Source organism: Eptatretus burgeri, chromosome 14 (assembly GCF_056783735.1).
Source record: "Eptatretus burgeri isolate ZD-2024b chromosome 14, Ebu_testis_v1, whole genome shotgun sequence".
NCBI classification, from domain to species: domain Eukaryota; kingdom Metazoa; phylum Chordata; class Myxini; order Myxiniformes; family Myxinidae; genus Eptatretus; species Eptatretus burgeri.
The window spans coordinates 53,779,778-53,804,904 of record NC_140974.1 but is presented as its reverse complement, the minus strand read 5'-3'; the positions used below and the strand labels follow the sequence as shown (position 1 = coordinate 53,804,904).

General features: G+C 44.6%; 1 protein-coding gene across 2 annotated transcripts in view; it reads right to left on the bottom strand.

Annotated features, from left to right (window-relative positions):
- Positions 1-25,127, bottom strand: part of LOC147013226 (uncharacterized) — a 111,588-nt gene that overhangs the window by 20,483 nt on the left and 65,978 nt on the right. For both annotated transcript variants that reach the window (XM_085854876.1, XM_085854875.1), the window contains exons 28-51: positions 24,576-24,754; positions 24,105-24,243; positions 22,864-22,998; positions 20,170-20,228; positions 18,878-19,040; positions 15,058-15,141; positions 14,172-14,279; positions 13,804-13,902; positions 12,270-12,395; positions 11,204-11,295; positions 10,681-10,807; positions 10,307-10,493; positions 9,728-9,885; positions 8,875-9,041; positions 8,288-8,426; positions 7,674-7,867; positions 7,285-7,447; positions 7,082-7,165; positions 6,853-6,957; positions 3,453-3,551; positions 2,775-2,900; positions 1,691-1,782; positions 1,258-1,384; positions 904-1,087 (exon numbers count right to left, since the gene is read on the bottom strand). In XM_085854876.1, the coding sequence (XP_085711002.1) occupies positions 904-1,087; positions 1,258-1,384; positions 1,691-1,782; positions 2,775-2,900; positions 3,453-3,551; positions 6,853-6,957; positions 7,082-7,165; positions 7,285-7,447; positions 7,674-7,867; positions 8,288-8,426; positions 8,875-9,041; positions 9,728-9,885; positions 10,307-10,493; positions 10,681-10,807; positions 11,204-11,295; positions 12,270-12,395; positions 13,804-13,902; positions 14,172-14,279; positions 15,058-15,141; positions 18,878-19,040; positions 20,170-20,228; positions 22,864-22,998; positions 24,105-24,243; positions 24,576-24,754 (3,136 nt within the window). The remainder of the gene's footprint in view (positions 1-903; positions 1,088-1,257; positions 1,385-1,690; positions 1,783-2,774; positions 2,901-3,452; positions 3,552-6,852; positions 6,958-7,081; positions 7,166-7,284; positions 7,448-7,673; positions 7,868-8,287; positions 8,427-8,874; positions 9,042-9,727; positions 9,886-10,306; positions 10,494-10,680; positions 10,808-11,203; positions 11,296-12,269; positions 12,396-13,803; positions 13,903-14,171; positions 14,280-15,057; positions 15,142-18,877; positions 19,041-20,169; positions 20,229-22,863; positions 22,999-24,104; positions 24,244-24,575; positions 24,755-25,127) is intronic.

Genomic DNA, 25,127 nt, shown 5'->3' with positions numbered 1-25,127 from the left:
CTACCACCGTGATGTAAGGGCCTATCTCGAAGCAACTTTTCCGAACAGATAGATTGGGCGAAGAGGTAGTGTTGAATTCCCTGCGCCTTCCCCAGACCTCACTCCAATGGACTTCTTTTTATGGGGATATCTCAAAGATAAGGTTTACGGCTCAAAACCAGCAACAGTCGATTAGCTGAAAGAGGAATTTGAAAGACAATGTCTTGCAGTTCCAAATGAAATGATTCGTAACGCTGTTGAATCCATTGGTCCGCGTTATCGGCTGTGTTTGGAATGTGATGGTCGTCAGTTTGAACATTTGAAAACATGCATTTATCCATTTAACCATTAATCTTGTTTCTAGATCAATAAACAACGCATTTATTATCATTTAAAGAGTGGGTACATTATTTTGGGACACCCTGTATATATATATATATATATATATATATATATATATATATATATATATATATATATATATATATATATATATATATATATATATACATATATACATACATACACACACAAACACACAAACACACACACACACACACACACACACACACACACACACACACACACACACACACACACAGTGACCACTTCTTGGCTTTTTTCCCCAAGATCTTGGCTATTCGTTGTTCACTTTGGCGTCTTGGTTTTCTATAGGTTTTCTTGGTGTTGGTTTTCTATTGTCATCGCTTTTCCGAAACCTTGTGAATTCTTGGCTTTTTTCATTGGCTGACCTTGGCATTTATGAAAATGAGGAGTGGTCACACTGTATATATATATCTTGGAATGTTATTGGAAAATGAATTCGTTTCAAATCTTTCAAAGCTATATTTTTCATTCAACAGTTTAGATCAGAAAAGCCATCCGCCTCAGTTACATCAAACCAGGAATTCCCACTTGACCTACCATTTCCAAGCTTCTCTTTGAGGCTCAGGTAATGCTTCTTGGCTGCAGAAACTTCCTTTTCTGCCACAGTACGCTCACCCGCACCCATAGCAGGTGCACAAGATGACACCTGTACAAACTTGGCATGTTGGCGGTCCATCCCATCCAGGGCCTGTTCCACGTCACGACTAGACTTGCTGCGAATCTAATGGTTGAAGAAACGGGAAAGACGTGGACAAGGTGTGTGACTTAACCCCATGATGTGTACATCAAATAACAACTCTGACTCGTGAAACTTCACGATATTTTTCAAAATAAAAAGAACAAAATGGTACGAAATTGAACGAATTATAGCAGGTAAAGGTGTCAACTGACCGTGTCAGTGGTCCAGCCACTGATAATATGAGCCTCCGTGCAGAGCTTCTGCCAGGCTAAGAAGGCAGTCAGATTAGTGCGGGAGTTGTTCAGTAGCACCAGGATCTCGCTGTGTATGCGGCTCAGACTAGCACAGCACACACAGGCACACGTGGACACTGTTACAATTGCTTGTTGTCAAGAGTTCAAATAATGTTCCAAGTCCTAAACGACCACTACGTGTTCACAATGTATAAGTTTGGATTCACTGTTTCTGATTTCAGATGCATATATGGTGACGTTGAACCTCTAACAAATTCTAATTAAACTGTGTCCATACCTATGAGATCGTCACCTCAAATTCAATGCCATCCTGGTTCAAATAACCACTCCCTGTCATTGGTCATTTAAAAATAAATCTTTATAATCCAGAATGAAGGCCATCTGTTTGCACCTTTGCACTTTGCTTGACTCCGCAGGTGACTTTGCCCTTGACGAGAGACTTTCGATCTTCCTCTTGTATTCTGGAAGTTTATTTTCATCCATCTGTGAAAAGCACAATATGGACAAAATTGAAGAAACAATGAAAACAAGAAAAAAAAAGACACAACATTCCTTAGCTCCCATTGTTTTAGTAATTTTGCTGCACAGAGTGAAAGGGCTAGACCATATTTATGTCCCATTAAAATGGCCGCCGGTCTACCAGTCGGCAATCTTTGATCACATCACAAAATAAAGTGAGGTGCACGTGTATGCCGTCATTCACTGTGCTTGTGCCAAGTTTGAACTAAATTGGACTATGCATGTCTGAAAAATGGTTGGGGTCACATTATAGTAAAACAAATGGCTGTCAGTGGGCCAAATTGGATCTGATGTCGAAAAAAAAAAAAGACATGGCTATGTAAGCCGTCATTCTTTATCTGTGTGCTGAGTTTGAACAACATCGGTAAATGCATGGCCGAGAAATGGTTGAGGACGTGTTTCGACAGCGGGTTATTTTTTTTACAACTAAAATGGCCACCAGTCGGCCATCTTTGATCGCATCGAAAAATAACTTGATGTGCGTATGTATACCATCATTTGTTGTCTTTGTGCTTAGTACGAATAAAATTGGTCCATGCTAGTCTGAGATATGGTTGCAGACGAACACATGCACGCACGCACAGACACGAAAATCGAGACCAAATCCATAAGCCCCTGTTTCAGAGTAAGTACAACGGGGGCTAATAATACATGAAGAAGAAAAAAACAGGGGCAGGGGGTGAGTGGGAAGGTAAATTAGAGGAAAAAGAAGGGTGGGGAGGGGGGTAGGTAAAGTGAATGAGAGAAAGTATGGGGTGGGGGGGGAGTTAATGAGAAGAAAAACAAGGGTGGGTCAGGGAAAGGTGGATGAGAGAAAGAAGGGTGAGAGTGGGGTGGGGGTGGAGGGTGGGGGTGGAGGGTGGTGGTCAATGTAAGGAGGAAGAACAAAACAAATGCATCTTTTCCTCAACAGCTTCAACAGCAAAGCAGGAGCAAGTACACAAGGAGTACATTACCTTAATGTCATGCGAGAGCGCCTCCAGCCGCGACGTGCTCGTGTTATTGTCCACGGCGTACTTGCTTTTGATGGTGTCTTGCATTAAGCGAACGTGCATTTCGACCTCAGTGGCTTCACGCATGAACTGCCACAAAGCGGGAAGCATCATTCATCAGACAGGATAACCACAAAACACAAGTCCCACATCAAGGTGATTGAAGTTAGTCACGGTGGCTCAACCATGGAACCATTACACGTATTACTAATTTAACTCTTTAGTCACTCGATGCAACTCATTCATCAATCCCATGTTAAAAGTGACTTTGTAAGCCTTTGTCAGGAATTTGAAATTCATTCATTCATCTTCATGGGAACTAATCACATGAGGACAAAAACTGAACGTGAACACACTTTGTGATATCAAGGGAATCTATGTTGGAAGGATGTGTCTTTTGTCGACGTCCTTATCCTTTAGTAGAAGAGACCAAGAGCGCTTTGTGGAATGGGACATTTCCTGATTTCAATTCAATGAAACACAAACATGTGTATGTCTGCAAACCTCGGACATTGTAAACAAATGCCACAGATGCCCAAAATTTTGGTGAGATAGGTTTGTTAAGTTAGGGTTGAGTTAGGGATAACAAGGATAAAATATCCTTTTTAATAGGAAAAAAAAAAGTAATGGAAATACATTTACCTCATTCTCCTGACTTTGACTCATTTGCTCGTTCATAAGTTTCAGGTAGTGGCGCATCATGGTGAGAAGAGAGTTGTAACGTGTGCGCTGGTCCACGTACTGTGAAACATTCAAATACATATTACTCTCACAGCCTTTTCATTTACACATGAGAAACAAAAACGGCTCATACATGATCATACATGTAGTGTCCAAGCCTGGTGTTGGCTTAGCGGTAAGGGTGGCGGGCTTGGGATCGATCCTAGGGTCCTGGGTTCAAATCCCACTCAGCGGTTGAATTAATACCAGGTGGGGTTAACTCGGCCTGTCATCCTTCCTAGGTCGGCAAAATGAGTGCCAGCTTGCTGGTATCCTGTGTCAGAGTGGTGATCCGACCAGGATTGTGCCCAATAGGCAAAGAAACTGCTTCGGTTGCACCAACACTCTGCACAGAGTATGGTCCCAATGGATGGATATATATATATATATATATATATATATATATATATATATATATATATATATATATATATATATATACCCACACACACATATATTGTTGCGGACCGGGGTCGGGGACGAGAAGACCACGGGGGTGGGGGGGGGGGAGCTACCTCAGGAATCGAAAGCTACCCCACCAGACTCTCTGGAATCGCAGGCCGTTGCACACGGTTAACTCCGTGACGCGCGGGTCGCTAATTGACCGTGAACACCAATAACTCAACCACATGACTTAGGGTCCTCTGTCTCATGAATACCAGTTACCTCATGGTCACATGATTTAATTACCGGGGGACATGCCCTCAGTTCGCGTTGTTCAAACTGGATCACCTTACCAGATCAGATGCAGCCGAGCGTAACTGTCCAAGGACGTAGAAAAACCAGCTAGGAAAACAGATCGTTGGGGGATAATGTTCCGGCTAAGCTAGGATACGGACCATGCTGGACCAATGAAGGAAAAAAACGAAAATTACCTTGGAACATTTCTATACAAACCATTTATTTAAAATTAGGCATAGAAAGGGACGTGGCACAGTGAATGGGGTTTATTATTATGTACAGCAGCGTCAGCAAGGAATTCGTGGGGTGCCACAAAAGGCAAGCAATTTACAAAAGCAGACACAGAGCAGACTTCTCCCATTATATCTTCTACAATCTTAACTTACGCTACGACAGGCGCCATCACATACACACACACACACACACACACACACACACACACACACACACACACACACACACACACACACACACACACACACACACACACACACACACACACACACACACACACACACCCGAGGAAGATTAGATTGCCAGAAGGAAGGAAAGCAGATGAGGATGAACAGCCTCGCAATACTTGGCACGGCCAGCCGACCGCGCAACCCATTACACTTTGGGGGACGCTCCACTTGAGCGATCCCACCTTAAGAGTTGGCACGTTATCTCCTGCTTAATCACTTTGCCGGGGCTCGTGGAAACGTGTACTCCGCACTGGTCCCAGAAGAACGTCTGTCGCACACCAACCCCAAGTGTAGATGTAGAGACAGGCAAACAACGAGGAGTGGTGAAGAGAGGGCGGAGCACAGAGGCGAAGGAGAGGGTGAGGCAAACAGACCAAGATGAAGGTGAAGCAGGCAGGTGAAAAAAGAGCAGAGAGCAGACGGCTTCGCGATCTGCCTTTAATAAGCCCCAGGCGAAGGGTGGGGTGACAACCCGAAGAAATGCGCCATGACCTGAATCACGCTGCCTTATTGGGCCATGGCGGTCATAGCCCCGCCCTGCCAAGCTCCTGGGGCCGGAAGCGGTTTCATGCGCATATCCGGCGCCTCGAGATGGCCCCCCCTCCCACCCGCGACCCACGTCCCTTGCTGCCCGTCCTGCCATGTTCTGGTGACTGGACGAGGGTCGCATCAGTCCCACATGCCCATTCGGCACATCCCCGGCACATCCCGATGCGGTAGTTGCTGTTAATGTGCTTGGCCTGTCCCTGCACCACGTGGCCCGAGAGGCCTGGGCCGTGCAGAATGCCTCTGTTTGGTGGCGAATTGTATCGATGCAGAGGTGTGAGGAGGCACGGGATGATTTTTCCTGTGTGCGGGAGATGTTGGTGGTCAAGGTGGTGAGTTTTTGGTGAGCGAAGGTTGAGCAAGGTGAGACTCCATTGTAAATTGGCACGCATATTTTGAATGAAAGGGCGTGCCATGTGCACGCCGGACAGCGTCTTTGTTCGTGGTGATTCTCTCACAGGTGGCTGCTTGTTTGCTGTGCTTGGCTTGAATTGCACAATTAACAAAAGGAAAGGTTTGAACGGAAATCAGGATTGTATGGAAGATAAAGGTATGATTAGACCGAGCTGTAAGACCCACGCAACGCACTTTGTCCCGTTAACCCACGAGACATGAGGGGAAGATCTGACTGCATGAAGACTAATGAAATATCTGGCTGGGGATCACTGTATGTTGGGTGCCATTGCCTTAGAGGCATGCGGTTTTGCAGAACCACAACTATTGTAATAGTTGTATACCATCACCTGAAGGTGATGCTATACAATATATAATTACATTGACAATTTGCGTCCTCCCACCCCCCCCCCATACACCACCACCCCCTCATCCCCCTGAAGACCACCGGCAAAGATAAAAACACCCTATACATTAATTAGGGTCATGCTAATCCTCTGAAGCAAGTCTGGATGTAATTGGGCCAGAAATGCAGGAGAAGTGGCCCAACAAACAAACCCACAAACAAACAAACCCACAAACCCACAAACACACAAACACCGGTTGGTGAATTATAGTAAGGACTAGAAAACCCGTGAACCCGTTGGGTTCCCGTTGTGACAGTGGTTGATAAAAAAAATCATTTCCCCCCCCCCCAAAAACAAACCTCCAGCGAACTCTACCGCTGAGGTTGTTTGCATTTACCAAATAATCCCGAAGAGTACTTGACTGAATCGGGAATTGATTTTTTAATAATTATTTTCATTACCCGATTTGAACGAAACTTGATACTGCACACCGCAGGATGGCGAGTAAGGTGGCCCTAAAATGTTTGTGCTATCGTCTACCGTTTTGGCTGTATTTCGGGAACATACATACATACATACATACATATAAGATGAGAGTTTTAGTAATATATAGATGCATGAAAAGTTTCAGGCGGCTGGGTTTCATGGTTTTGGAGTTATGGAGGAGACACACACATTGATATTAATATATATATATATATATATATATATATATATATATATATATATATATATGTATATATTGTGTAAATATCATTGGCATTAGCATCATGCGAATCAGCTGAAATTGAACAATCTACGTAGCCCAAGATGCGTTAATACCAGAGTACAACAATCACAATTTTCCTCTCCACCATCATACATTCCCACGGCCTCTGCCAAGTAACCGACCTGCTGCATGATAGCGTCAGAAGGTGAGCGGACACCCCGCTTGGCCGGTACAGTCTGGTGCCGTTCCACCAACGCCCTGTACGTCATGAGACGCACCTCATAGTTCTGGATGAAACATGATGTGTGGGTCGAAATTGTCACGGTGATGAACTTTGAACTGTCAGATGATGCTCATATGATGTTACTGCTGTTGAATTATATATTTGTATTATCCAAAGGAAATCTGCACCTTCATGGCAGAAGAAAAGTCCTCCGATTGCTTCTGACAATCGTCTATCTTGATGCCATTCTTCTCAACCTCATCCAACAGTTTCTGCAAATGGGAGTAATGAAACGTGGGGCAAGGTGGAGAAGTAAAAAGAGAAAATCATTCCTTACTTGTTGTGTAGTCCAGGCATGGTAGAGGATGATTGACAGTGTTTCTCATCTTACCTTGTGAGCCTGAACATTCTCAGCAAAGCCCTTGCTGTCTTTAAAGCGAGGCAATTCGATCTTTTCCTGTCTCGCTATGGCCTGGCACAGCCAAGGCTCGAGGGAAGCCTGTGTGGTTTGGACATTCTGCATCCGACGAGACAACTCGTCCAAATCCTGAAGCCTATGAGTATAGGACAATGAGAAGGAGGAAGGAGCCATCATTGAATTCTCTTAAAGTTTCATGAGAAAGGATGCTCCACAGGTGCACCCTTTCGTGCTTTACACCTAATACAATATAGTTATAACTAAACAGGTGCTCCATATGTGCATCAACAGTGAAACAAAATTAATCTCAGCTTAATTTTATTGCGATCTTGTGAAACGTTTCACCATGGTACAGTCTTTACCTGAAATCCACCTGAGTTTGTGCATCACGCCAGCGAACTTGCAAAGATTCAATGCCGTCACGGAAGGACTCGAGATTCGGATCGCGAGGTCCAAATTGCTCGGTAAGGCGGTCATTGACGGAATGAGCCTCACGCAGCTGCCGATCTAGAGCTGAAAGGGCCTCACGCTTTTGTTGGGCCTGAGCGAGCCATTGCTGCAAAGAAAGAATCGAGAGGAAGCGGGTCATGAGGTGAACCTGATGGAGCATACTCGGACGGAATGTTGAGCTTGGTGAGGTTTCTTGAAAGAGGAATATTTTATCAGTGTTGATATTTGTTAAAAAAAAAAAAAATCACCCTTAAAAATCGAAGGGAACACAAGATCTTTTTAAAATGTGTGCCATATATGAGGAAATTTGCATTTCCCTCATACATCCTGCAACACAACAATCCTGATTCTTCGCCACCACTGTCCATGATTTATGAATATGGTGACAGTGATAATCACTCCTCACAATTTGTGGATTACATTTGGAAAAGACACTGCAAGATTTAACCACAGATAAACGAGTTGACATGAATGTAAAAGCAGACTTTAGGAATACGACTGGCACAACTACAATCCTTCAATGAACCTTCAGTGTGGCCTTGTATTTCTCCACAGCCTTTGTATCATCTGGACATGTCTCCGCTTCTACCAGCCTGGCTTCCAAGGTACGAATCGTTGGTTCTGCTGCCTCAAAGGCCTCAACAAGGTTTGTGAACAGTTTCATTCTGGATAGAAGGGTCAAAAAGGAAGAATGAAGCACAAAACATGAGTAACAATTAGCATGGTACCGTTACTGAAAACATTTACATTGGATTGTACTGAAAAGTAATTAAATTAATTGATTCACCGAAGATTCCATGGCATGATAGATATATCATGCCTTTTACATGTGTGGGTTACAGGTGCTATATGGTTATGATATTGTGACATAAGAAAGCATGTAGAACGGGGGAGTTGTGCATGTACATGACACTCATCAAATAATCAAGCACTCATGATTGGAGGATGGCTTAGTCCCTGGAACAACCTGCTCCGAGCGATCTAGCTTGTTGTGGCCTGTTATAGCCAAGAATATATTTTGTGAAAATGACAATGTGAAACAAGTGGGGTGTGACGAGCACTCTCCCGATCTCCATTGGACATAGTTCATTGGACATATGTACAAACACTTACTCTTGGTTGGCAAGAGATGCCATGTTGTGTACGTGTTCCAAGCAATAATTGGTCTTCTGCAGCTCTTCAAAAATGGCTGAGCCTTTGGGAAAGCTCAACGCAGCTGTCACTTTGGCCTTGACCTGCTGGTAATTGTCATTTGCTTCATCTATATCCTTCTGGATTCTCTGTGGACACACACCGGGGTCAGCAAATTATAACTCACCCATCATTTGTGTTAGCAGAGTCACTTTACATCGGTCCCAGATTGAAAAAAAAAAAAACTTCCTCTGGACTTTTTATTAACCTATTTTTCATTCTTCAAGCAGCACGTGCAAAACAATAAATAAAACAACAAGCAGTCATAGACTGGTACTTACGAAATCGTCAACTTGACCTCTGACCTTGTCTAGTAAAAGCTGTCTCTCAACAAGGTAGCGACGCAAACCAGAAGTTTCTACGATGATTCTGTACCAAACCATCAAAAATCGAATGTTTTGGATGTTTGACCTCACTGTGACCTTGACCTTTGACCGATTTTCACCAAAATATAATCAGCCCTAGCCATCACCTTCCTGAATCACGTGGTGTAATTTGACATTGGTAGCTTCTTCCGTTCTCGAGTTATCGTGCCTACAAACAAACACACAAACACACAAACACACACACACAAACACACACACACACAAACACACAAACACACACACACACACACACACACACACACGCACACGCGCACACGCGGCAGTGGCACCTGTGCCCTCTCCCCACATGGCACACGTCCTCCCGGCTCACATGCCCCCGCACTGTCTGAGAGTTACAACCGAAGAAAAAGATATACTGCATTCTGAACAAGTAATAGGACTGAGAGTACCTGGACCTGCGCGATACGCTGCCCATTTTCTGCCACGGCACTTGGCCCAAGCAAGGTGTGCACTTTCTGTGAGATACGATCTTCAAATTCGTCGCAGCGTTGGCGCACAGATGACAGGGATGTCAGGCAGTCCTGTTCGAGCTTGTGACATTGAGAAACTGCAAAAGGAACATAAAGACAATCAATATAATTGGGTTTTTGACGACCTGGAAATCTCTTATTCGTTTCTCTCAATCAAATGCATCTGAAATAGAGTGGGAAGCACTTAATTCCTTTATTCATTCCTTAATTTGAGCTCATTAAAGGAGCTTCACATCGATCATAAAGAAGGAAAGAAATAATAACAACAAAGCATGAATGAAAAAGAGAAAAAAAAAATTATTTTTTTAATCTAAGTGTGAGAATTATAAAGACATGGTCAGGTCAGAGATTGAATCCAGAGACAAAGAGACTTGGCCAAATGAAAGAATATACAAATCGATTTGCATCCAAGAGAGTTTGTGAACGGACACAAATGTTTGAGAATTTATATAATTACAAGTCGTTACACCTGTGAGGTGTGCTCTCAAAACATCTCACCTTTGTCGAGCTCGTTCAGCAGGGTGCGGTAATGTTGTTGGCAGAACGTCACTTCGCTCTCTGCCTGACTTTTTGCTGTCTGCGACAAACCTCGACCTCCTGGTCCTGCTGCTTCAAGGAGATTCCGATAACTTTTGTCCATTTCTCCCACAGTCCGCTTCGCTTCACCCGACGGCAACGCTTTGAACTAGGAGGAAACGGGTGAGAGATACGAGGATTTACAGCATGCGTCGCGTGGCCTTCGTAATGTCCGACAGTCATACAGCACAGCTCGAGATGTGCTGACACTATGACTGGGAGAATTGCGTGCATGGTCTTCCCACACTGAGGCTGACAAACACCCAAAGTGACGAGGCAAAAGGCACGATACACACCGTGTCCAATGTCCACGTTCGGATGATGCACGTCTTGCTCTCAAGGTCCTGCAAAGCAAGCAGGTTCTGCAGGAAGCCCGTGCTCTCCTCGCTTTGTTGAGCGAGCTTGTCGTATTGTTGCTTCAACCTGCAGATCACATTCCGACGTGGGTTTATCTGAGCAGGACTTTGGTTGCTCAAACAAAACATCATGTTATGATTGATGCATAAAGTACATTTCACTGAACGTTCATTTCCAGATCCACACATTGGCAATCGCGAGAACATGTATCCGATAAATAGTCACAATATGTGACTTGTCAGGATTTTCATGGCTTTCAATTGGAGGACTTTAGCTCATGCAGTAGACATAACCTTTGAACAGGAAGAGCAATATAACCAGGAAATTCAGCAAAGGTTGGCACACACACACACACACACACACACACACACACACACACACACACACACACACACACACACACACACACACACACACACACACACACACACACACACACACACACACACACGTAGACCTTACCCATGCAGCGCGTTCCTGTGTTCAGCCGTTTTAGCCTTGGCACCGAGCTGTCCGATGCGTACATTGTACGTCACAAGTTTCTGCTGCAAATTCTGTACAAAACAACCATATTGACCCAGGTGTAACACACAAGAGGGTATGCATAGCAACCAGGTGTAACACACAAGAGGGCGTGCATCGTGACCAGGTGTAACACACAAGAGGGTGTGCATCGTGACCAGGTGCGACGCACAAGAGGGTGTGTGTAGTGAAAAGGTGCGACGCACAAGAGGGCGTGCATCGCGACCAGGTGCGATGCACAAGAGGGCGAGCATCGCGACCAGGTGTAACACACAAGAGGGCGAGCATCGCGACCAGGTGTAACACACAAGAGGGCGTGCATCGCGACCAGGTGCGATGCACAAGAGGGTGTGCGTAGTGAAAAGGTGCGGCGCACACGAGGGTGTGTGTAAGTGACTACCTGTGATACACAAGAGGGTGTGTGTAGTGACACACATCACTCGCTAGTGTGTCCTACATTGTGGCTTCACGTGGCACCTTTTAAAATAGTATGAGTTTGGGTTGATGCTGTGGACACAACTCTACCAACAGAAAACGTGCAATGGAATCTCCCATGGATTTGTCAGCAGAAATCCTCCTAGTTCATTAAATGCAAGCAGAAATCAAGTCTGTAAAATAATACCATTGGTGATAACTAACGATATGGAACAAAATATATTTAAATACGAGGGTTTTTGAAAAAAAAACAAAAAAAAAAACACCTAAGGGAGAAATAATTATTACAATTGCTGCAATAACAGGTAACACTACATACATAACTGCATTTCCTCTCTGGGTTTGTCGTCAACCATTCCATGTGAACTGTACAAACTTTGGAAGGTGTAAATGTTTTAATTTTACTTTTTCATAACCTTACAGGGAAGTGGAATGGGAAACAACTCAGGTGAGCTGGCCCAAACGGCCTCCTCTTCTTTGGTCTGTCACACCTGAGTTATTGTAGAACACTTTTATCATAAGACACATTGTAGGCACGCGTAATCTTCTCAGCAAAGCCATTCCTAGTCACCTGCAGCTCTCCCAGAAGACTCCGCAGTCGCGCAGAGGATGTGGTGCTGTCAGCGGAGAATCGCGAATTCAATGCGTCCTCCGTGTCGTGCAAATGCTTTTCCAGCTCGCAGGCCATTCGCATGAACTGGGAACACAGAAAATGGGAAACATGCTCCACAACATATCAAAATTAATGGAACCAACATTCCAAACATGTGCAATGCATGCAGGATATCCACCAATATGGTAACTTATTTTTTTTGAATGCAGAGTCAAGGCTTGTGGACGAGCTCGAACATCAAAGGGATCAGGACGCAACAGAACAAAAATAACAGCAGAGAGAAGGGACGGGGACACCAACAGTGGAGTTGAAGGACAAAAATAGAGGGAGACTTGGACAAACAATAGGGTGGAGAAGAATGTTCATTCGTTTACCTCCTCCATAACTCATTCATTACCTCTGCCACTGAAGGTGGAGGGAGGTTATGTTTTCATCCGTTTGTTGGGTCGCCGAAATAGGTGACCCTTATTGTCAGTAATTCTGTCTGTTTGTTTGGATGTTTGTTCGTTTGTCATCAGCATAATTGGTAGTAAACGTGGGCAGATTTTGACCAAACTCGGGTGGTAGGTACATCTTATGACCTGGTGCTTTGGAAATTGTGATGGTTGCTAGGGACGCTTTGGTTCCCTAACAACAACCGAAAAACCTTCAAAATCGGTACTGTTCACGCGAAATCAATTCCGAAAGCCATTATCCCACGTAGGGTTATGAAATTTGGCACGAATGATCTAAAGGCGATGCTCTATCAAATATATTCCGGTTTTTTGTGATATATGGAATACTTTACCCGCAGCGCCCCCTACAAATGGGGTATGCGCGAAAATTGGCGAAAATTAAAGGCCTCCTAGCGACCGGGTGAGTGCATCGATACGAATGAAACTTTGCAGGTTCATGGTACTCAATGAGTACTACAACTTTGCCTCAGGACATATTGACCGATTTCGCTTAGGTCAGGGGTCAAAGGTCAATTAGTGCAAAAATCTATAATATGCGAGAGTTGGAGGTTCCTTCGTGCTAAATGCTACTCCTCCTCGTCTGTCTATCTGTCTGTCTATGAGCATGATATATCAAAAGGTTATGGACAGATTCAAACGAAATTTGATGAACCAGTTGGGTGTGTGCCAAGGATGAATTGATTAGATTTCAGTGAAGATCTGGAAGCGGATCCAGCCTATCAGTGGGTTACGAACCGTAAAGTGTTCAGCCTGGCGGAGGTATGCACTTTACCGAGTGCCGTTCTAGGTCCAAGTACAAACCTTTGGACAGTTCTGCTCTCGACCTCTACCTCTGTATCGAGTGCATGATATTGAACATGTAACGATAGCACACAGGATTGCTGAAACACACTGGAGTTTAAACAAAATATTTATTCAATTGAACAATTTCCTCCTTCCCCAGACCTCGTTTACCTTAATTTCCAAACTTTTTTTCCCCATGTACTCGAGCATCTCTTCCTGTGTGTCAACATGACATAATTGTGATAGTTACTCACCTCATCATCTTTCAGCTTCTGTTGAGCATCCAATAGCGATTTATTGAGCTGTTCAGCGTTGCCTTGAAGTGCATCATATCGGTTCTTCAACTCCCTGGTCTGAAAATGAGGCACAAAGAGTATGACATGTCCCAAGGTCCTAATCCTAAATGTGATGATATGTTCAAGCTTCGACATGAGTTTTGGACTACAACACAAAAAAATTAAACAAACCATACTATAATCATGAGAAGGACAAGCAATGCTTGTATGATATAAAATACAACATATTGAGGAGGGGAGAAGGATAGTGAAGGGAAGCTGGGATAGGTGGGTGATGAGGGGGGAGGGAGAGGAGGAGGAGGAGGAGGAGGTAGATATGTTTTCACCTCTTTTCGAATGTCATCGGCTGGAGATTGTGAAGGTACCCGTGCAAACAAGGGCTTGCCTTGCTTCGATACCTCATCTGCAAACTTCTTCAACAGTTGTTCATAGTCCTGCAGAAACGAGATAGCTGAGGAACCATATCATAGGGTGATAAAAAGATGCGAAATGAAAAATAAAGTCACCAAATAATTTATATTTGACTTTTAATTTTCCTAACCCTAATGCAATCGAGAGAGCAAAAAATAAAAATAAAAGAGAGAGAACACCATCAGTATTGGACATTGGATTCGACCACAGCACCGGAATTGGCCATTTCATCCAATGAGAGAACCAGAATTGGCCATTAGCGTACAGTTAGCAATTCATATACAGCACAGTGTACTGTTACCCTTCTGTATAAAGCCAAGCATACAGTTAGTAATTGGTGGTTAATGCATAAAAATATGTTTTTCTAATCAATGGGCTGAACATGTCCCAATGAGACTGAAAGAACCCGTTTACCTGGTTTCCCTTATACACACCCAGCCAATCAACTTGCAGCCTCAAATCATGACAGTTGTGCCGGGGATTGTGACAGAGAGTCTTTGCTCGTCTCTCAATTCCATACGCTCGTACGTACTCTGACATCAACGTTATCAGTCATAAGTAAGGCAAGTTTTAAGCCTTTTTTGGCCATAAGCACGGCTATATCCTGTCAATATGTGTCCACATGTATTACACATTTACAACACTTCACATCAACACCTGAACCGACAACAAGTAGTTTCAGATCACGAAATGAACACCTCGTAGAATGTGGTCATCAAGATAAATTTTCATCTCCATTTCAACAAATTTGGATGTGTTGATTCAAAACAAAAATGGAAATCTGTTTGGGTGCAGTATCACCTTGATGGATGAGCAGCAAGCCTCTGACACCTTCTGCATCTCGTCCATCTGCGGCTGTTTCAACCTGATCTCCGATGAGAGGTTCTGTGGGTGATGGAGGCACAAAATGGTCTCGAATGCCGTCGCTTCCACATATTATGAAACACAATATCAGATTTGCATTCCATCATATAATTAAATTGAAATGTTCCTTCATACGTTTGAAGCAGAATGAAATGGAGCATAAAAATACTGTTGCGAATTCGCGCCCGCCGGCGTGCGACCGGCCACGTGACTCGAATCGCGGCACGTCACCCACCGGACGGACAATTCAGTCGTGACCCTCCGGGAACTATCGCCCGGAGCCAGTCACGGGTGGGCCTTTCGACCTCACCACAATCGTGCCAATCGGCCACCCGCGTAGGATTGGGTTGTTCGCCAAACTCGATCTACCGAAGTACCCACGCGGATGGTAGACCGGGCGATCGTACCTCGCCGCAGGTCGACTCCGGACACGAGCCGCTTGGGTGGCCCGTTCTGTACTATCCGGATAACCAAGCCGTGTTATCGTCGACCTCAACAGTTCAGATTAATTATCGGGCGTATTAAGCCCACTATGAACCCTTTACGTGAAGCAAGATGGAGATTCAAACGAAGGAAAGGACGCAGCGAAACGGGGAACAATTCAACATAATGCACATTTATTACCCAGCCCACGAAAAGCACACATATACAGTCAAACAGCCAGAATGCACATATATCAATTTAAAACAAAAACAACAATGCAGAGCTACGACCGAATACGCAAACACATGGCAACACTTATACAGTTTTACTTCACCGACAGCGCCGACACACATTTATTCAAAAGCAAAGGAAAGAAGCCACCCTCATAGGCAAGAGGGCAGACCGGCCCGTAGGCCAATGTGTGTGCAGGACCTGAAGGAGCGGTCAGGTCCGCGAGACTGGGTGGGTCCTACATGCATCCTCGTGACGAGCCGCAAGTGTGGCTGCCCGGCGGTGCCCTGACTTCGTGCTCCTTCGCGGGTTTCGTTGGCACCGCTTGGAGTGGGGTGGGAACGGGGCCCCCTTTTTGCACTATCTCAGCGCGGGGGAAAGGGGGAAATTGTTGATGCCCTGGGGGAGGAGAATGGTTGGCTGGCTTGGGTCCCGCGATGAGCGATCCCACCGCGACCTCGTCGCCGACCGCCGTCTTCCCTGCCTCGGATCCGAGCTCCTTGGCCTCCTCCCACAATTCTCTTCAGCCGACTGCAGAAACCAACTTGACGCCTTTGCCTCCCGACTCCACTTCACTCTCCAACCCGACTTGACTGCCAAAACTCTCTGCCACACTCCGCCGCTCTTCCAAACTGACTCTCTTCAAAACACTCTCTTTTTCTGCCCGGCGCTTTATAGGCCGGCAGGAGAACCCATATGCAAATTTCTGGACCAGGATGAGCTTGGGGGCAGAGCCACGCTCGCCGATTGGACAGAGGAAAAGGGGCGTGAACCTCCCCTGATCCTAGAATTTGCATATTTCAATTTCACATGGACGTGCCTGGAGGTGGGGCCAAACCGCTCCGCGCTTGCTGATTGGACCGATCAGAAGTGGGTGTGTAGCATTCTTGATCCAAATTTTACCTCGGAAAGGCCGCTATTTGCACTCGCGGCTCGGTGCGTTTCGCTGAATGAGCCCAGGACAGCCCGACGCTCAGTGTTCACAGGTGGTGCGGGAATGGCCGTAGAAGGAGAGAGGTGAGGGTGGTGGAGGGTTTTTGGTGGTGGTTTGATGGTTATGGCGGTTGATTCAAAATAAAAATAGAACAGAAAAACGCCTAACTCAAAGCGTCGCAGCCCGAATGAATCACATAAATTCCCTCTAAACAACGGGTTTGGGGGCTAACTACACATGTACTTAGAGATATCTCACCTATGGGCCCTTCATGGTGTAATGCGAATTTCCACAGCCGTAACAATACCATTAAATGCATGTACAGGCAGGATGATGTGCAAGGTGATGTTCGACAAGGAAATAAGTACAAGAGGTCATTTGACCCATCATGACAGTGCTATATCCACATCCCATTGACTTAAGCAATCAATATATGTAATACCCCGCACTGTGTGGACCCCGCTTTGTGTGGATTCATTTTAGCACGAATTAAAGTATTCAATTTTTCATCACCTAAAACAAAATTATTCAGAAAGGGAGTGAAAAGTTACAAGTTTAAACACACTGCGTTGAATATATATCTATATATATATATATATATATATATATATATATATATATATATATATATATATATATATATATATATATATAAATATATATATATATATATATATATATATATATATATATATATGACCGCTGGTGTTGACATCGCTCACAACCAATCAGCACACGCCTTGTTTTGGCTTCCTGCTCTGTGCGCCACCATTGGTAATCGTGTAAAAAGTTTTGGGAATTACAATATGCCGAAAGTGTCAAGAAAAAGTATCAGTTTGGAGTGATGAAAGCGTTCATGCGGATGGAATCGGGTGTTGGTGCCACTGCTGTTGGGTGTGAATTTGGCTTATGGAAGTCATCTGTGAGGCCAATTGTTCAGAAAAAAAGACAAGATTAAAGCATCTACATCGAGGATATGAATCAGCACACAATGCCTTTAAGCCAAGCACTAATTATGGTTAAAGCGCTGAGTTTATATGACGAAGCAAAAGAGCAGGAAGGTGAGGGATCTACCAGAAGATGTTTATGACCAGTCGAGGGTGGTTCAATTGATCACAACACCGCAACGATTTAAAACAACATTCTCAGAACTGGGAAACCTGAAATCGGGAAAGAGCAGGCGGCAGCTGAATTTATGTCGAAGTTTAAAGCACTTGTGGAAGTTTATCGTCCCCAGATACTTTTGATATGGACAAAGCAACGCTTTTTTGGAAGAAGATGCTGCCCCTTACATTCATTTCCAAGGAAGAGTGGCATGCCTCTGGCTTCAAGGTAGCAAAAGACGGCCTGATACTCCTTGGCGGGATTGCTACATGAGACTTGAAGTTAAAGGGAAAATTTTGCGGACCCCATGTCGTTTTACACCAGGAGGGATCCCTGGCTATTTTCCGGTTGGCTTTTCATGTCTCCTGCATCCCACGGATATGTTACACGAGGTGGTCCGTTTTGCCCCGTTGGCGGCCGGGCCCAGGGAATGAGGTTTCGGGAACAAGGACCTTGGACTTTCTCGGAGACTCCAGGAGCAGATGTGATCTTTCTATGAAAACATTATGGAATCGAAAGCTACCTGGCCAATTTACATACGTGCTCTGCTCTGTATTTTTATGCACTCCTAGGCCGCTGTATGAAATAAGTTGAAAAAGTATTTTTTGTACTCTGGATGTGCGTGGGAGTACTATACTAGTTTGGGATGCCCACCTCCAAATTAGATTTTTACTTTTATGTTAAAGTGGGGAATTATAAGAAGTGGATGAATTATTTATTGTACCTGCTAATGCACTCCTGCGCCGCTGTACACAATAACTTGAAAAGTAGATGTTATCACTAATAAAATTAATGAAACTCTCGGAAGTTGTACAACACAAAATAAATCTGCCCCCCCACCCCCCCTATTGCCACTCCCTCAGTAGCAGGTGTCTCTAATAATAATAATAATAACAATAATAATAATAACAATAATAAAAGTGCTTCATATGGACAAAAGGCACACAAAAATCAACTCCTCTTGAATTATAAAAAAAACACAACTACTGTCTGTGAAATGAAAAAAAACCAAAAACATGAATTGCCTCGCGACAGCAATCTGGCAATTTTCTCAAGTGCACACACCTTAAGCTGTCCCTGCAGCTGGCTGACCACCTGTTTGTCCTCTAGCCGCTCCGACTTGAGTCGCTCGCACCGAACCTCGGCATCTCCCAGCCAGCGACTCATTCCGTTGTGCTGCTTGTCACAGTTCTGCAGGCACCTCTCCAGACCCTCCAGCTCTCCTAGTCTGTCGCACAAACAACAGTATGGCCTGAAAAATCAATCGGCACAATTTTTTTTATCATCACAGGTGATAAAGGTTCACAAAAGAAGAAGATACAGTTCTGAACATTATGAAAGTGGCAGCAGCTGTAATAAGTATAAATTAGAACGGGACTCTGAGTCACGACGTCGGCGGATATGCTTCCGCCCACATTATTACATCATTACACATACTTGTACCAAGTTTGATTTCAATCCCTTCAGCTGTTCTCAAGCATCACATTTTTTTTTTTATGACATGACCTCTGACCTCCTGATGCCAAAATCGAATCAATTCATCTTTACACCATGACACATACTTGTATCAAGTTTGGTCAAAATCCAATCACTGGTTCACAGGTTAGCACGGTGACAGAATTGTTAGCTCACATGATCTCTGACTTTTGACCTTTTGACACCAAAATTTAATCAGTTCATCTTTGTATCATTATACATGCTTGTTTGTACCAAGTTTGGCTTAGATTCCTTCAGTCGTTCTTAAGTTATCGCGGTAACGGACATCTATCACTGACGGATGGACGGACAACCCAAAAACATAGAGCCTTCGGCGACTTCGTCGGGGGGAGGCATAAAAAATAGGAATTGTCATGTGGACCGCACCCAATGGAGAGTGCTTCACTGCAATCTTAGTGATGAACTAGTTGGGATTAAACCTCCATGGGATACTGGGATTACTTACAGGAGTTAATAGTCTGGGGGATTAAACCGAGCAGTCACATTTACTCATGTACCGACGGGCAAGCGCCCATGCTTTGGTGCAGTCTGGCACCACAAGGGTTTAAAATCAGAACAATAATTAGCAATTTAATCCGACAGAGACGTCAATTAAACCCCCAAACACTGTTGCGGCAAATAATGGGATTACGAGGCACACGCAGTCTCGAAAGAGCTACAATTAAAGCTAAAATTGTGTTTATCGTGCCCGAACACAGGCACGATAAACACAATGATTAAGCACCATAAACAAACTACAACTCAAAGATATGTACACCCCTCTGCACCAACATGTGGCTAATATACAATGCATGATGATGATCGAGGCAGTTCAACTGTGATCCAATGCTTTACAAGGTACGCCACGACGCTCACCTTACCTGCTATCAACATTGTTTTGAACCCTTTTCCTGCGTTCTCCCAGCTCTTTCACTTTGCCCTAAAAACACACACACACACACACACACACACACACACACACACACACACACACACACACACACATACACACACACACACACACACACACCAAAGAGGTTCGAACTTGACTGAAAGCAATCTACAACATTTCAATAGCGAAGAATAAGACCACATGACGCATTTGAAGGAATCTCACGTTCTGCTAACACCTCCTGTTCTTGCACTCCTCCAATTTGTAAGTCTAATCATATTCTTGAGAGAGTAAGCATCTTTATTGATATTGTCAGAGAGCTGCCCCAGCACCAGTGAGTCTGACAGTTCATGCAGGCCGACTGGCAGGAACTGCAAGCAGCCGTCCCACTTTAGCACTGGTCTCCTAAATCTCCTGCCCCTGATATAAATTCAGTCTGGGAATTCTTCCACAGAAACCTGCTCTCCCTTATGCACAGGTCCATCCCTCTCATGTTCACTTATCACACCATTCCTCCTGACCAAGGTACACTGAATCCTACGGTGAGACAACTTGTCTTCTCTTCCTGAAGGGAAAAATCAGGCCGAAGGAAACCTCATATCACTCCATCATGCAGGCAACAAGTGTGTCTACTCTTAGGAGACCCAGGAAACAACATCTGGTCAGCCTTAAGACTGAACATTCAAACCTATTTCATTCCTCAAAAACATGGGGATTCCTTGTTAAGTCTGTCTCTGGAGTATACCCCCCCCCCCTCTCCATCACTTCCCTCAACTGCAAATGGCACCATGGTCTTGTTTGGAAGAAGGCCTCCACCTTCCGCCATAACATTCCTCATCCTTTAGATAGGCAGTCAGCGGCCTCTTCCTTCTCTTCAGACCTTGAAGGAATCACGAGCTGGTCAAACACTTGGAATATGTCTTTCAATCCTGACCAAACTCTATCTCTCTGAAAAGACCGTATGGTAAATGGTGCCGTCTACTTTCCTAACAATCCTCTTGAAGAAGAGCATTCGCTCAAACATTTCAGTCACTCAAACTTTTTTTCAGCCGCACTATCAGCCATCATCTTTCTTTAGAAAACCACATATCTAAGTTGGCATCCAAAGTTGGTCACAAACTAGGTATCCTCCGTCGTGCAAAGTCTATCATTGGCACATCTCAACTTTTGTCTACCGACAAGGCCTTTATCCACAGCTTGATGGACCTGCTCTCCCTTCTGGGATGGCTCCCCTGCCTCACACTTTGCTCAGCCTGAAATCATGGAAACGAAGACCTTCGAGATCATTGGAGTCTCTCGTGATGAAGCTGAGTCTACGGGCCTATCATTTTGACATCGCAGACAGGTCGGAGGTTTTGCCGTCTTCTAAACCACCTCCTTTCTGGTCCTGTACCCTCTGCTCTTCCCATGCTTTATCCCTGCCCCCCCCAGGTTTCTGTAGGGTGCATGTGGTCCACCAGTAACCCTTTTTTGGTGAAATTCTCAAAATCCAGAATAATTGCTCATCGCGTCTCATTTGTTCCTCTTTTTTTTTTCCTGCCTGTGGAACCAACTTCCACATTTTCTTCAATCTCATACTTCCCTCCAGGTGTTCAAGACAGCTTGTTCAGTATCATCTCTGATTATCCCCAATCCAAAACCATAATCTTTTATGCACACATTACCGCAAAGCCCACCTCATTCCAAATTTCCAGTTTTCTCTTCCTGAGAGTTTGCTTCTGTATCCATCTTGATCACCCTGTGCATCCTCCCTTACCCCTCATTCTTCCCCACATCCCTTGTTTGTGTAAGTCTCCCATTATTTTGTCCCTCAACCCTGCTCTTGGTGTGCTTCTCCCCTCTCTTTTTTTACTGTTCCTTTTCCTCTGTTATGTCCTGATCCATTCTATGTTCTAGTTCCTCTATGAGCCTCGACTTTGTACACAAAAAAGGCTGAATGTCTCAATGCTGTGTTTGCTTCCAAACCTTGCGTCCCTAACCCCTCACTCTCTGCACCCACCCCTACCCAGTCGCACCAAACTGTTCCTGGACACTGTGTCTTTTGCATCTCAGAAGGTAAAGAGGTTTATGGCGATACTCAACTCTGATTCTGCAAATGGCTGACACGGCATCTGTGTCCATGTCCTAAAAACCTGCTCTGTTACTCTTGCACAACCTCTTTCTCATATCATCTCATCATCTCACAACCACGTCATATCAAAGTTGGCCGCAAAACAAATCATCGACAGGGTATCCTCTTTCATGCAAAGTCCTTCCTGAGCAAATCCGAACTTCTAACATAAAAACCTTCAAATGCAGCTCCATGGAGTACAGCGCTCCCCTTGGGCTGGTGCCCCTGCCTCACACCTTTTCCTCCTTGATTCTGTGGAAACCAAGGCCCTCAATATCATTGGTATCTCCCATGCTGAAGCTGAGTCTCTAGGCCTGTTACTCTCGTATTGCACACAGACAGGTGGCTCTCTGTCTTCCAACATCCTCTTTTTGGTCTTACACCCAGGGCTTCAAGATGGCTGTTCACCACCACCTCCATTCATCCTCCTTCCATCCAAGGTTGTTGTGTTACATAAGCAACAGTTAAAGTTCATTGGGAAATAAATTCGAACAAACTCCAGAAAACATTTTAAAAGAATAAAGTTACGTGACTTGACCGAAGCGACGTGTGGGTTAGGGGAATACTCCACACCTGGTAGGCTTCCACGTTGACATCGTTTTCATTGTGCGAACGTTTGAGGCGCTCGCTGGCCACACATGCTCGTTGAATTGCATCGTCGATCGTACCCTGCAGAGTCTTGCACTGATACAGGTCACCCTGCCATTGCTGCATTAAAGTATGAGCAAGAATCAATGGCTGTTTGGAACATCAACTTATGGGTCACATGTACGTATGATAGAAAATAGGATGGGGGAGGGGGTTGGTTGAGGGGGAGGGAGTTTGGTCAGAGAATGGAGGAAAAGGGGACGAGTGGGGAAAAAAAACTTCTATTCTTGTGTACGTAATATGCAGACATATCTTTACGAGGTATGGCCAATGAATGTTTATGGAGGTGACGCGAGAGAGGATGAGGAGTCTGGAATTTAGATCCATATTATATATTTTAATGAAATGTCTTTCTGTATTGAGAAAACCATTATAAATTACCAGCGGAGCCTACCCGTCGCTTCGCTGACGGACCAATTGGTCATCCTGTTTGCAAAAAAATTGCTATATTCGTCACTTTGGCATCAATTTGCAGAATCAAAACAGCCCCTGAGGTCATGGCCACAGAGCCCATGTTACTTCCCTCACAAAGTTGTATCTATATACACCCAACGTTTGGAGTTTGTAGCTTCCAACTCCTCTCACATCCCCTCCCCCCTCACCCTTCATCCCATCCCCCCACCCATAACCCTGGCTGCACGTCCCTTGCTGCTAGAAATGTTTCCCTCACATTATGTCCCTGGCTCCCTCTGGTTATTTTTCCCAGTTCAACAGGCCGCTCCCTTTTGGATGAGAAGAAGAAAAGGAAGACAAATTTACATCGAGCGCTTTACCCCAACCCCACCCCCCAACCTTTCCCCTCCCCACGTCGCCCCTCGCCCCCCCTTGGCCCCAGCTCATCCAGATTTTCCTTTTCCCACTAGAAATGCCTCACACATGATGACAGGCTCTGACAACAGACCCCTCCGTTTTTTGTTTTGTTTTTTTTTGGGGGGGGGGGGAGAGGAGAGAAAAAGAGAGAAAAAGAGAGAAAAAGAAAGAGAAAGAGAATGACATTTATATACTGCATGTGTAGATGACGAATGCTTCAATATGAACACAGATGTATTATTTACACATCATGTTTTTGAATGAGTATCACGTTAAACAATCTCGCAAGAATAACCAAGCACGATATGATGTACAGATGATAAGGAATAAAAAAAATGAAGATGAGGACAAGTTACTTTAAGGTTCCTCCTCGCCATGGCAGCCTCGTCCTCGCGGCCCGGTATGGCACTGCTTTCCACCAAGCGAGACTCATATTTCTTCACCATGTTGTCCACTTCCTCAAATTTCTGCAACATGGCTTCAAGGGCCTTTAAGCTGTGGACAAAGGAAAGGACATAGACAGGACCTGATGAACAACATTCATGTCTAATTTTGTCATCAGGAAGTTTGATTCTGATTTGATTGTATTTCTCTGAAAACAGGTTGTACTTCTACAACAGCGTCGGTGGAAAGGGTAAAGGAGTTCAAGTGCCAAGTTTCCAATTCTCTCAATTCAGCAAATCTCAAAAATGCAAGATGCGCTGCATTCACACCCATCGATGCTGTAACGTTACGATAAGCGATCCCGACGATTGCTTAAACCTCATTGCCTCCTTAAATCGACAACGACAGTCATGCACCCAACTGTCCCTCTCAAAATAGCTTACTCATCCACGGTGCCAGTGGACAAGCCGTGCAGGTTGTCCAATCGCCTTGTAACGGCATTCAAGTTGGTTTGAAGATCAGTCTGTAGCGGTGATTCGCTCAGCTGGCAGAGCAGCTGTCCACACTCCTGGTTCATCGCTTCCGTCGTTTCCTTTAGGCCTACCAACTCGCGTTGTATTCTCTGTCATCAAAAAGCATCACAAAGAAAGAATTACTTAACATGAATGTTTGGCATTAGCAGAATTCCCCACAACTGCAACCAAACTACTGTCCACTTTGTACTTGTCTCTTGGCAAGCTATGTGATCCAAAGTTCTCGAAATCATTAGCATCTCTAAAAAAAACCAAAAGAACCAGAAACACGACTCTGCTGCTCTCTCATCACAAATAGGTTGTGGTTCGCCTCTCCATTTTCTACCATCCTCTCAAGTCTTGGGGCCCTGTGCTTTTTCTGATGCTCATGAGCTCCTCCAGGATGCACTCATTCTATGAGGAACCCTCCCCTTAACTCTCTAACATCCAGCCTCACTGCTCACCACCACTATTTTATTCGTT